At 35.1% G+C, this 14,971-nt stretch overlaps 1 protein-coding gene across 13 annotated transcripts in view; it reads left to right on the top strand.

Annotated features, from left to right (window-relative positions):
• The window catches only part of LOC120776357 (protein encore), a 60,831-nt gene that overhangs the window by 30,238 nt on the left and 15,622 nt on the right, over nt 1-14,971 (top strand). For 7 of the 13 annotated variants that reach the window (XM_040106916.1, XM_040106928.1, XM_040106925.1 and 4 more), the window contains exons 2-3: nt 4,654-5,572; nt 5,704-5,859. In XM_040106916.1, coding sequence (XP_039962850.1) covers nt 5,728-5,859 — 132 coding nt within the window. In that variant the 5' untranslated portion in view covers nt 4,654-5,572; nt 5,704-5,727. Of the gene's footprint in view, nt 1-4,394; nt 4,598-4,653; nt 5,573-5,703; nt 5,860-14,971 lie in introns of those variants that run through there. The other 6 variants (XM_040106922.1, XM_040106924.1, XM_040106923.1 and 3 more) reach the window with 4 other exon arrangements.

The raw sequence follows: 14,971 nt of genomic DNA, 5'->3' as shown, positions 1-14,971 counted from the left end.
TGACAGAACTAGGAGAGCATAGAGGTAATTGAATATTTTTGAATTTTTTTCTAAAAAGTTCATTTGAGGACAAAGGTGAATTGAATATTTTGGAAATTATTTCCTCAAAAGTAAAGCGAATGATAAAGGCGAACTTTTTTTATGTTATTTCGGAACTCATAAACTATCTTCTGTTTTTACTTTTTTCCATAATTTGTCCAAATTGAGCACTTAGTTAAAAGGTTGGTTGTGATCATAGTTTTGTAAAGCAAAATTTCTAGTATTCATGTTGTTTAAATATACATAAATATCCCAATTTTGATGCATCCACAAAATTCCTAATCTTGCTCTGAATATTATTGATTAAATCCTTGCCAGTTAATTCTTTGCATATTAGCGAAAACGGATGATCTGATCAAATTTGACCCGGAGTGACAAAAAATTTCGTTTAATACAAATTTTAATGGGCCATCAAAATAGGTTATTGAGCCTATACAAGCCTGCCAACGCATAGAAGGACCTTCAGTGCTTTCAGCGGTTATAGGTTTTATCGGATTCGTCTCATTTCGCCATTCGTTAGATTTTGGATAGATTTGATGCTACATTCATAAACACACGTGCTGTCACCAGTAATTTCATAAGTGTCGTCAATCGTCAAGCATTTCTATTGTGACCTCTACTCGATGTTTTGCAACAGATTCAGGTATATTGAATTTGAATAATTTTTTCATTTTTTGTTTTAACCGTCTAAGAAACACTACTTAATGCCATTTACGAGTATGGAGCTCAAACTTCACACGAACATACACTTTTTTCTACCAAAAAATAAAAAGAGAAATTATCGATTCGATTTGCGCGTGCTTTAAATATGTACCAGTCTGGGTCAACTTCGATGAGATATTAATCTCTTTTCTCGTCACAGCGGCATCTAGCGAGATTAAATTTCAAAAAAGCCCTCGGTGGTCTCCTTAATGATCTCTTAATAGTTTTAAGACAAATCGAAATTGGTTTAACTATATCGGACCAATCATCTTATTTCAGAATGCTGCATAATTCTTTGCTTCAAAATCGAAACTACGAGGTGAATAAAAACGTACTATAAACCCAGCAGGGTTTTTCAAATTTTCTGTAATTCATATCCGCATTCAAAAAATGCTTCTCTGTTATTTCGGAAGAGATTACTAATCCTTCAGGTATGTGTGTCGGCGTACAGCATTAAAGTTAATAAATGATGTGTAAATGAATTATATATGATATCAATTGTATACACATAAATGCATATGTACACAACATATATTTAGCTTCCACATTATTTCGTATTTCCATCTTTCTATTCCAATTTCTTGTCGTGCTTTCGTAAACACACACGCACACACACTCTCTTTGGCGCTCTTCAACGAAACCCGCAATACGCAAGCTCGTTTGTAAATTTTGCTATTTTTCTGTGTGCGCCCAATACAACAACATCGACAGCAACAAAGAGTGTCGCCACTCTCGGGTACAACATTTTTGCCCCAAATTTCTCGAACTTCACCTTTTTTATTTTGCTGCCGACGCTGTTGGCTATCGAACTAAAAACTACGCTTTCGGTAGTTTATGTGTGAGTGTATACAAGTATACATATGTATGTGTATGTTTGTGGAAAATGTTTACTTGTATGCATGTGTGCGTGTTTCGAATATAGCCCGAAGCATCCGTTGCTCGTTGCTCTCACTATTTCCGCTTGCTTGCAGCTGTTGTTGCTAATCAGTGTCGTCGGTTTGTTATTTATGATGTTGTTGTTTTTGTTGTTTACATTGCCAATAAGTTGGCTTTTACTGTATATTTTGCTTTTGTAAACCATCTAATATATGCAACATATGCATGTATGTATGTGTGGCATATACTAAATTGGTGGCACCACAAAGGCAAGCGTGTATAGCGTATATGTACATACATATGCACTTATTTATTTACCGATACTGCGTAAATACACCTATCTGTAGATATGTATGACTTGTTGTTCTTCGTGTAAATACAATTTAGCTTCTATCAATTCATAGGAAGCATTTACAATCACATTCACACACACAAATTCGAACACTTTTAGCGGGACACAATATATAGTATGTATGTATATGTACGTTTGTGTATGTATGTACCTGTGTACCTTTCTTTGGCATACTCAGGTGTTTATGGGTATTTCCCCGTGAATTGGCACGTTTTGGCGTTCGTATATTTCGCACGCGTCTTCATTGTTGCCATTGTTGTTGTTGGGCATCTCACCCTATGCCACAGAAATGAGAAATGTAGCGTTTTCATTAATATTGAATGAATTGTTTGACCAAATTATTGAACTATTAACAACAATCGTCTTGTATGGCATTGCTACGTGGGCCATACATTACATACACTTTTATATATAATACATACATACATAATATCGAAAAATGATATTAGTACGGTTTAGAGGGCATTTGTTACTAATTTGTATTAAGCATTTTTATCCATTATCTGACTATTCTAAGAATTCCATAATTTGGACACAAACTCGATTGCACAAATATTGGGAAACCACTTTAATGTGTGTTTAATATAGAATAGAGTGGAGAACAAATGCAGCTCACACTACCTAATTATGTACTTATGTATGTCCGTTGCCTAAATAATCCGTGTAAATACGTTGGAAGGAATGAGTATCCGGAATATATTGCGATTGGTTGACTCATTGGTGAATTAGTGAAGGATGCAATGGAAGTTAGCATTTCTTTTAATTTTTTTATGTAACTTAATAGATAAAATTACGATTAGAATTTCTCGAAAGTGAATATTAACAAAATCTTAAAAAGAAATACAAGAATAAATAATATGAGTTTTATAATATTTTTTTTGTGTGTTTTTGAAGAAATCAGAACTGAATTAAGTTCCACAGGAAATTCGTATATAGACATTGCATTTTTTCAAGCTCGACTTCACCTTATTCAGCTGAAGTGCAACCAGGTTTCTAACTTTTCAATGCCATTTTGCAGTATAATTACCTTTTGCAAGCCTCTTTCTGGGCGATTTTTTTCCAATGATCATTCTCATTCAGTCGTGAGAAAATGTCACTGAAGGCCAGATGCGAAGAATACGGTGAATTAAATTTTTAATGATGAATTCGAAGTCTTACCATAGTTTCCATTAATTTTGGACAAGGATAAGCTGTCAATTGTAATCTCGCGTGGCACTCATTTTTCATAAAGTTTCCATAATTTTTCTCACACAAATTTATAGTATATATGTATGGGTGCCAGCTATCTCATAAACACCATTCTATTCATATGCACTTAACTATATTGACTTCTTCTAACAGATTCAGCCTGCCTGATGATTTGCTATAGTATACATAATAAAATATGTCAATTCATTTCATTCATTCTGACTTGAAATTTCCCATATGTCCATATGTAGCAACGTAGAAATCAGTCATTTTCTTTTGTTTTCATTTGAACAATGTTGCCATTACTCAATACGCATATGTATATAGTTTTGTACACATCTAACTTTTCAATTATAATTTTTCATAATATAAAAAATCAAAACTGAAATAAAATTAATAAAAATAGTTTATATATTTATCAATAATAGCATTCGACTCTGATTTTGAGTTAGTTTAAGAAAATTTCAAACATATTGAAGACAATTTTTATAATTACTATAGTATATCGAGATTGGCAACCATGCTTTGTGAGAGAGCAATCAGCTGACTCGTTTCTACGGGAAAAAGCGGTGTTGGCTGATCATTTACATTGCGCTCTCATAAGATAGGTCGTATGAGCTGAATCGAATTTACGTTGTTCGCTGTTTCTGCTATTCATTTCAGAGCACATAATTTTAATAATTTTCTTAATTAAAAATGCAAATTACATTAAATAATTACGAATAGAGGAATCCAATCCATATATAAAATATTTTAATTTAATATGCTGTTTCAACACCAACACACCTTACAGAAAAATGCTCACTCATTCAATGTTTATACTGATTTCGATTTCCTTCAATTTCGTTTTGTTTATTGCCAACGGAAGTATTCAAATTTATTTATGCCTTGCCACACATTCCCCCACATATCAACAAAAGGCGCACACAACTTAAGGCAGCCTTTGTGTGTGTTCGGAACTTTTGGTTTATGCGCACAATTTTCAAATTTATTTACTTACAAACAAGTATCGATTTGGTTGCTTGTTTGCGCGGCACTTTGCGATTTCGTGGAAATCACGACCACAAACGTGTTTTGAATGGCAGAACACACACACGCCAGAGAAAACACCGTTAATCGTCAAGGAAGAAATACACAAAAATCATGGAGAACAGTTCCACCTGTAATGATTGGCGTGTGGCCCTTCAACTCGCCAGCGCACGCTTAATTACAATAGACACTCTGGCGTCGGCGAATGTTTACGTTGGACGCGTTTGAATTAAATTTTTATGTTCTCTCATTTCCCTGCGCGAGTTTAGTGAAAACAGGTCATTCATTTGATTTTAGCGGCGATTTGGACCCAACAACGAATTGAAAGCGAGATTTAATTGTTGTTGCGCTGCTTAATGGCCAACCTGCCAGCCCAGCTGATGTGCTGTTGTTGTTGTATGGCAAATATACGTAATATAAAAAACCCTAACGGTAAAATATATGGTTTACTCATTGTGAAATTCCAGATTGCATAAGGGATTTTCAGTCAAAGCCAAAAAGGAAAGTGTGTCGGTGCATGTACAATAAGAGAAATGCTTAAAGGAAGCCAAATTAGATGTGAAAGTTAAAAAATAGTGTGAATAAATCTATAATACAACAAGAAGCTTTAATAAAGTGAAATTACAACGCCGAAAACTTGTATACGTAAATGTATTTGTTGTAATTTGTAGTGATGCGCTATTGTGATAAGATTTTTCCCCAACCCTAAGCACAAAAAGAATAAAAAAAAAATCAAAACAAAAAAAGCACAGACGAAAGTATTACCCACAACAAAAAGAAAAAATATATATACATACATATATATTTAGTGTAGCAGTTACTTACTAGACTTTAACGGTAACTTTTTTACTAATTGGTCACTCCGTGAAGAACGAAAACCGATTTCCAAACTCCTGTACAGAAAAGTAGTTTTCGACTTGTGTTCATTTTTGGAATTCGCTAAACTTTCGAATATGTTTTTGAGAAAATTGTGATTTTGGAGCAACTCCAGTGAGTTAAAAGACCAAAAAACCCACAACAAAAAGCGTAAAAGCAACCATAAAACCACAACCCAATCCCCGAAAGCACAATCTAAATCTCTAAGAAAAAAATCATCCTGTCAAATCTTTGCTGCACTGCCAACTAATTGCGAAAAATGATTTTAAACTCCAGAGAATTTCCACAAATCCGTGTACGTTAAAAGCAAAGGGAAAGTGAAGTCCATACGTAAAACAGCTTAAATCCAAATCCTCTAAGTTCAAAATAGCAACTGCAAAGCGTACACAGAACAATGGGTGTGACGGTGTTGCACAGTAAAATACGTGAAAATTCGTTTTTATTGCCACAAACAATATCGAACAGTCAAATGCGTTTAATAGTCGTAGCAATTCAATAATTTATCCTGAGGTAATTTCCAATGTTTATTGTTATTCGGCTATAAGCGCAAATTTTGTTTGTTTAGTTTATTTTTATTTTTGCAATTTTAATTTTTTTTCAAATTGAAGTATTGTAATTTCCAATTTTCTCGTTTCTTACAGAATTTAAATAAATGAACTGTGATTATGAGTTCCACAAAATCGCAAGTAGCAGTCGCTACAAATATTCCAAGTCTATCATCATCATCACAAACTCAAAAAGAGTACAGCACTGAAGAGTCTCTGGGTCGACAAAATAGTTTTGGCAATAACCGCAGAGTGAGTATTTGATTTGCAAAACTGTTTAACTCAAATTGAGATATACACATAGATATAAGTAATAGTTCAATGAGTAGCCAAGTGACAATTACAATATACAGATAAGTATACGGATATAGAATGCAGAAGGGATAGTGAAAAGGCCACTCTTTGCATGAAATAAGATGCTAGGGTCTACATGGGGCTATCACCGCGTCCCATTGATTGCTTTATGGCTGGTAGTCAATCCAATCTTGTTTTACGGTGCCCTGGTGTGGTGGACCGCTGTCAGCAAAATCTCATACAGAAAATCTTTGGAGTGAATATTGCGCTGTACTATGTATAAAGGAAGCGCTATGAACCATTCCAAAGACTGAACTAGAAAGGTTACTGAACCTACCACCAATCGAAATTCCAATGAACAGCTCTGCAGTAAAATCAGCTGAAATATTGCCGGTGTAATGTGAATTCTGTCAAAGGGTCTCTGGGCGTAGCTCGATAAGCAGGGGTGTATGGATAATTTATACCTCATGCATCCACATTTTACTTGGAAGGGAGGGTTTCAAGTGACGTTAAAGGGATTGCTTGATAGAGGGGCACGCGACCAGAGTGGACGCCGGAATCTATGGCCTTATAGCCATGCATGCTTTCAACTCACACGGTCTCGAAATGACAGGTCACAACTTACCCGCATCACATGCAAGTCGGATGGGCATTACTAAGGACGACACATGCAAAAATTGCATGAAAATAGGAATGAGAAAGACGCTGGAACTTCTGCCACTGCTTCTGTTCAAGCTTATCTAGAACTTGCCTTATAGCATTGACAGACGGCAGCGTTAAACCAGATTAATTGCATTTTTCGGGATTAATTCAGGAGTTACCACAGCTAACTCCGTTACTGAATCCAAAACTAACTCTCAAAATTTTTGGGAGTTTGTGAGATTTTCGTTGGCAACATTGTTAAAAATGGCCAATTTTCATCTATTGTGAATGAAATACAAGCAACCCTGACAGCTGTTTATCAAATTCTCAATATATCAATAAAACTTCTATGTTATGATGCACTTTTAAAAATAATGTGTTTATATGTTTTTGTAATAAAAAATGGTTTGGTAAAAATTGGTCGGCTAACAACCGTAATGTTTATCTTCTATCAATTTTCATTGAATATATAAAAAGGACAATGAGCTGTTTATGAGAGTTTCAAACTCGCATAGCTGCCGTCTGTCACCTACAAATTTGGATCTGATTAAGTGCGCAGTTAATCCGGATTAACGCTGCCGTCTGTCAAGGCTAATAGATATGTATATATGGGCTTCGCAGTTTAAGGAATAATTAACGTATCAAAGTTCGCAAAAATCGTTGACGTGTTATAAGGCGTATACCTTATATACTAAAGTATAAGTATGGCGTAACAGCCTTATTTCCTTTATTTTATGGAGTTGAAATATATGTTTAATTCCTTTCAGTTTATAACATTTGAGTAATCATTCTTTCCACCTGTTCTTCTTTCTGAAGCTTTCTTCTGATGAAGTGTTGACTCGGACTTTCTCATTTTTTTTCTATGGTTTTGAGGTTTAAAAAATTTAAAGTAACTGATATGTTTACCGAAAGGTACTACATTTTTAATAAATACATTGCCGTGTTATATATGTACATACATCCTCAAAACACTGTATGACGTAGCAGAATTCAACGAAATTCGAAAGACTGCGTCTGGTGGAAAAGGTACTTGTAACTCCTTAAGGGCGTGATGACATCAAAAAGCGAATTAAAACCCAAAATCCAATATTCAAGCATGCACTCGATAGCTTAAGTAGCTTGAAATGTGAAAGAGGTTAAACAAAATTGCATATAATTAAAGGAAATAAGGGAGTAAGCTGCTTTCTATGAATGCATACAGGCGAATATATATTGCTATATGTATCTACATAGGAATACGTATGTGTTGGTTTGCCTAATTATATGAACCAAAAGTTAAACACGAATTTTCGCCATTGGCAATGCGGCTGTTGTTGCCATTCAACGGCAAAATCGGCTATAGGAGTCGTCTTAAAAGTAGGTCAGGTCAATGGAGCATAGAAGTGCTTGGAATATATTATGTACTTCACAAGTATGTATATATGACTGCCAGCATATATGTATGCGTATGTGCACAGCGTCACATATGTATATACAGCACATACTCGAAAATCGCTGAGCCTATAGCAACAAGCAGCAGTGAATATGTAAGTCTCGTAGCAGCATCACTGAGCATTGATCGAAGGTAAGTTGCGTATACGCTGTGTTATACCTATTCTTACTTGCGATATACATACTTACATACACTCATATTTTTATTGCGGTAATATCACAAAAATACATTACATTTTTTGCTTATTTATTTAAGCTTTTTTTGTTCTTTCGCTTATTGGATAAAACCACATGTGAAGTTTGCTGTAATCCTCTCTACAAAGCTAAATTATCGATTGAGACTTGTTGAGAGAAATGAAATTTTCGCATTCAAAATGTGTTGGCTTCATACATAGATGAATAATCGGTTGCATTTGTGTGTGTTTATTTTTAATATAGGCAGCGTGTACTAAACACATACGAGTATGGTATTCCATTATTTGTTTTTCCTATTAATAATCAATCAATCTATAATCAGTAATTATTGTATTTCATTTATTAGTCGCTTTTACAAGTGCTGTTTAATAATTCATCATAAATAGCATGTATTTATTGTAGTTTAACCTTTGATATTTGTCATACGTGAATAGTTGATGAATATCCTTTGAAAAGCAAATTGAATTTAGTCATATATTTAGTCGTACATAGGTACATTAACATATATTTTCCCTTCACAACCATGCTGTCCATACTCCCAGATTTACCATACACATACATATATATAACTATCAGTTATGTAATAATATTATTGAAGTCATAACCATATAGTACATACTATTACTGCCACATATATAAATTTGTTGTGTACTGCGACGCCAACCATTTATAGCTTAAAATAAATTATTATATTTCATTAGAAAAAATCCAGTTTTATTAAAATAAAGTCTTTCGACTTTCCATTATTCATGAGCCTAAATATAGGCAATATTTATTTCTAGAAAATTCAATGCTAATAAAAAAATTTGTCTACATTACAGGTTATAAAAATAACTAACATTATATGGAATTTATTTAAGCCACAGGAAAGCGGTATCTTGTTCAAAACTACAATAATGTTCGCAAGTGCGTTTTTAAAAGTTAATTTATCTTGAGTTTGAATGCTACAATAATATGGTATAGTCATCCGATCTTATCAATTTGTGAGAAGGTTGCAGCGCCTCTTCGGTCAATAAACTCTGCCAAGCTTCCAGAAGGCAACTTGTCAAATAAATGATTTTTCCATACAATGATTCGATTTGTATCGGTCAGTTTGTATGGCAGCTATATTCTGTCGTGATCCAATCTGAACAATTTGCTTGGAGAATGTAGTACTGCACCGGACAAATTTCATGAAAATATCTCGTCAAATAAATTTTTTTCTTACAAGGACTTGATTTAGAACGATTAGTTTGCACGGCAGCTACACGCTATAGGGCTCCAATATTAGCGGTTCCTACAAATAAGCTGCTCCCTGTGGAGAAAAAAGGTGTGCAAAGTTTCAGAGCGATATCTCAAAAACTAACGGACTAGTTCGCGTATACGCAGCCCCACCATTAGTTAAAGTATAAAAAATAATAATATAATATTAATTACGCTTATCGTTATATTTTCAATTAGTAAATCTGAACAACAACACTCTAATAGTCCAATATTTTACACAATTGACATTTCGTTGGAAACAATTTGCCATAACCTTTGTAATAGAGTAATAATAATTTAATCATTCATGCAGGCACACACAAAAACATTTGTGCATACCGTTAAACCGTTAAACGTTAACGGTATATCTTTGTGTAGATGAGAACTTCCGCACTGCACTCAATCACTTCTTGGAATTAATTTCATGTCATTCGAACATTTTCGCAGAAATAATGCCATTCGTGGTTTACACATGCCCTGCGTTTTGAATAATAAACTCCCATGCATTTATAATTGTTCTGTGTGTTTGTGTTGGTTGTTGCAAAGTAATTGCGCCATATTCCTTTGCTTAGCGTTTAAAGTTCAAGGTTCAAAAACTAGCGCAAACAGCTAAGCGCTGAAGGAACACAAGTTTGCATAGAAATCACATAGATAATCTGCATAAATACCAAAGTCGCTCTTAACTTCCGCCGCCCCTCAGCTCCCTGCTGCCTGTTGTTGCTTGTTCTATGTTGTTATTTCTTTCTTTTTCCGACGCTCCTCTGACACATTTCCAGCGGCTCCACCAAAGTGACAGCAACAAATTGTTTTTTCACTCCGGCCAAACTTTACTCAACTCTAGCAGCCACTTTACGGTTAGAAAACCGTTATTTTATGTGGCATGTGCCTTACCTGTGTCGCTTGTTTATCCATACTTAGTATACCGAAAAAAGTGCAACAACAATGTTGGCCATAAAGAAGATGCGCACGAAGCGTGAACATACTACACATATAAGTATATTTGTATGTGTGCCTGTTTTTTTGTGTGTGTGTGTATAGGCTCGCTTACATTTCGCCGTATTCGCATATGATTTTCTCTTTACTACTAGATTTGCAAGTTCGAAAAACGCTCAAGGTCGATTTATTGATTTTTCCACTCTCGGCAGCAAGAGCAGCAGCAGCAGCCACAGCTGCAAAGCACGAGCATATGCGAGCAAACCCTTAGCCATGACTGCCATTTGTCGAAATTGTAAAGCAGTCATCGTTGTTCCGTTGTTCTTGCATGTGTGTGTGTGTGTGTGTGACAGTCAACAAGAGCCTACAATAAATACTGCTCATCATATCCGTAGTGACGATGCTGTACTGAAAACGAGTTGATTTCACTTCGTTAACAAAGTCTGTATCACGTTTTTTCCGCCGGAAGTTTCCTCTGAAATCAGGTCACTGTAAATGTATTTATGATATTTGTTTAATTATTGAAATTATTATGTTATTACTTGGCAATTAAATGGATTTACACAAGAGGGAGTGGCAGTTGAGATTAAATTACTATTTCTTCGTAATATCCAGGGTCCTTATTGATTTAAAATTGATTTCTAAGAGTTTTATTGACTACGATTGTGTACTGCTCGCTTTGATTTAAAAATGTTTTGTTTCGCAATATTAGCGAAACTGCTGCGTCGTTAATAGTTTCTTTCTAAAAGAAAGTTTTTCATAAAATCAAATAACATCGATTCATACCACCGAAAGTCTTAAAAAAACAGGCACGCTTTCAATTCGTTCAATTAAAATTGTCTAAATTTTAAATATTTTTACAAATTTGTTTTATATTAAACATGGTATGAATATTTTCCTCAATTTTTATTTATTCGAACACAATAATAATAAAATATGGCGTCCAGGTTCACTATCTCATTGCCCTCGCTTGCTCTGGCGACACTCTTCGCTGCTGCCCTGCTTCGAAAGGCACTCAGTCCTCATTGTTGGAGCCATCCTTGTTGATGTTAAATAGGTTGCGTGCAGCTACCTTACCTTTACGCCAACTATCTCTTTTTAACGATTTTTCTTAATCTTCTTTCCCAATTAAAAGGTGGGTTCATGTAGTAGATTTTCTATATAAATTCACCTGCTGCCAGTGGTTTTCAGCGAAGAGATCCATACATATGTGTGTGAAAGGTTTGGTAATATTTTAAAAGCCATCGATGCAGTGGTTGTTAGAGCTCCCATAGTGCACAGCACAGCGAGCCGCTGAACCTTTTGCATTGGCTTTCCGCGGCTGTACTAGCAAGTTTTACGTACGTCCCGTTTTTAATTTTATTTCTGATAGCACATGTTCCTAGAACCACCTTCTCTTGGAAATGCTGATGTCGAAGATTGACCCAATAGTCGCAATTTTCTATCAAAATTTCATTACAATATTTACTCTATACTCAAATACATACATGTTAACAAACAATGAAAAAGAGACATTTGATTCTTTTTTCGCTACTCTCAGAGTAAATCGTCAAAGTTAGGCATTTCAAAATTGTTAGGTTCTTCCGACAGGGTTGTGCTCAAATCATAGCCTGCAGCCACTTTTCACCAAAACTTTACTGTTCACATCGATTAACAAGACATGGTAAACTTTTTTAAACTTAATGTAACTTTTTTCTTTTCCACACGAGGTTTGTCGTTGGCTTCCATCATTTCTAGCGAAGCCACATCCAGCAGCGAAATACGCCAATGTTGTCTCCGAAGAGAGACTCAACTGTGAAATAGCCACAATTTTCAGTGATGAAGTGGCTAACCTTACTGAACACACTGACAAAATATGACAAAAATCCGAAAACAAAAATGCCGCCACGAGCTGTCAAAATTACGTCGTAGTTATTAGTATCATTGACGTAATATTCCTTGTGATTAATCGGGCCTTAGGCGCCTAATTATCCTATTAATCCTAAATGTAGGCAACGTTTTTTAAGAATTCATCATTGTTTAATACCCTCATACGACTATGAGCAAACAATAGTAAGACTTTGTTCATAATTTTAAAACTCTTAATTTATTCTTCAAAATCTATGTTATTCCCCTCATAGTAATCCCACTTTGCCCCAATATCCTCGTGTCAACGTTTTTTCCAGTCTTCGAAACACTTGTTAAAGTAAATTTTCAGAATATACTTCAATGTGTGTAACGATTCACGTTTAATGTCTCAAAACGGTTCCCCCGGAGAGGTCGTTTGAGTTTGCTGAATAGCCAGAATTCACACGGAGCTAAATCATTCGAGTATATTGGCCGAAAATTTGGTGAAAAACTCACAAAGAATCACCGCAGTATGCAACGGTGCATTATCGTGGTGCAAAAACCAAGAGTTGTCGGCTTATAATTCCGGCCTTCTTTTACGAATAGCTTCGCGCAAACTACGCATAACACTCTAATAATATTCTTTATTGACAGTTTGGCCGGTCGGAAGGAATTCGGAGTGCACCCCATCTCAATAAACGAAGAAGATTGTTATATAACCTTGATTTTTGACCTGCTTTGAAGTGGTTTTTTCGGCTTCGGCTCATGATATTCGGCCAATTGATCGTCTGTGTCCGGGTCGTAAATATCCATGACTCATCGCCAGTACTAATACGTTTCATGACATCTTGGTAGTCGGAAAGCATAGTTTCACAGACGTTAACGCGACGCTGTTTTTCAAAAACAATTAGTGATTTTGGAACCAGTCGTACTTTCTCTTTTCTTAAGCCCGAATGATCTTTCAAACTAATTTTCACTGAACTTTCGATATTCCAACGATGCCAGTAAGATCTCAATCAACCGATTCTGAACCAATTCCTTTATTTTAACGACGTCTTGATCATCAGTTAATGTTGATAAGAAAAAAAAAAACTTAAAAAGTCTTACTATTTTTCGCCCAAAAGACTCAGCCGATTGCCAAGACAGTGTGTTATGAAAAATGCTTTTAATCTATATACATACATATATAAAAGAAAGTTGTGTTAGTTACACCATTTATAACTCAAGAATGGCTGAACCGATTTGGCTGAAATTTGGTAGGGAGGTAGCTTGCATCCAGGGTAAGGACATAGGATACTTTTTATCTTTTTGTGTCAAAATTTAATACAACTCATAAATACAAAAATTATATTCCAAATAATAAGCATCTGTTCAAAATTCATATTTTTAGGAATCATTTGAATATACGCATACAAATTTAAACAGATTCTTCTTCAAACATAATACAATTGCTTAGTATTTGGAATAGTAGAAAAGAACTGCAACCAAATACGCAGCGAAAAAGATTATAACTGTCTCAGTAATTAGTCGTTGAGTATGTATTATACCACGTAAATCCCAAAAGGCTGATGTCATAACCTTTCCAGCCGACTTTTTCGTCTTTCCACGCCTGGGAACCGCTTCAGTATGTGCAGTCGACTAGAATGACTGTCGATTGGACTCCAGTGGGAAATGATGGAGCTATGTTTCTATTGTCACACACCGACGCAAGAATTCTGTTTTATTACGATTAAAGAGCACTCAAACACTTCTCAGAATAACTTATGCGATGTTTTTTTGAATTATGAACTTGCAAGGCACCCACTTTGCACAGAGCTTTCGCCTCTTTAGAGCATCATTGTCCTGGGTGCTCATTTCGCCTGTTTTCAGCTTAGCAAATATCTTTTCAACGATGGATTTCCCTGAAACCAAATTCAACAGTATTTTCCCACAAAAAGCAATGCTTTATTAACACACGAAATGTTTTATGATCAATTTTTTTTAAACTAACGCAATAATAGTTATAATCCAACCATTAGAAATCACATAGATAGTAGCAGTAGTACTCGTATTATCTATGCGTCAGCCACAGTGAAGCGTGGACGGGTCCTCTACTTCTAAATAAAAAATACTTTCAAAATTCTGATTTCAATATTTGCATTTAAATTCTATGAATAGTTTTTAAGCCCTCAACCATTTTGACTGACATCCTAGATGCAAATATTGTCGCGAAAAATTTATAATTAATTTGAAGTTATGTTAAAAATTAAAAAAATTTACCTGTCATGCATTTATATGTATGTTTGAGTATAAGTACTATAAGTCCTGCCTCTGGTCCTTCAATTCAGATAAATATTATTCACCTATTTCGCATTAATAACCGAGGGAACGATTGCCTCGATACTTGCTGAGTAAATAATATTTGTCAACAACACTCAAAAAGTGTCAGATTCTCAGCGAATACAACTAAAAGCATTACATTGGCGCGCCTATGTACGTCATTACTTGAGCAGCACTCGAGCATATAGTATATGAGCATTGGTATATAAAACATATATACATATATGTATATACACAGGTGCCTAGGCGCATGCAAAATACAATTAAAGTGTGAAAAATACAAAAGAAGAGCAAAGGAAATCGAACCGAACAGTACGACATGCATGTTCCACATCAGTAAGGGGCACGCAAACAACAACAACAATCACTTGGCTTGAGGTGTATTTGAGTGGTTTATTGCATGTTTGTTGATTGCAGAAATCAAACACACACACACATGTGCGCATGCATACTCAAGTGCCTAAGACCCGATTGAGGTTCC

Source organism: Bactrocera tryoni, chromosome 5, assembly GCF_016617805.1.
Source record: "Bactrocera tryoni isolate S06 chromosome 5, CSIRO_BtryS06_freeze2, whole genome shotgun sequence".
NCBI lineage: Eukaryota > Metazoa > Arthropoda > Insecta > Diptera > Tephritidae > Bactrocera > Bactrocera tryoni.
Note: the sequence above shows the minus strand (reverse complement) of the source record. Positions and strands in the feature narration are given on the sequence as shown.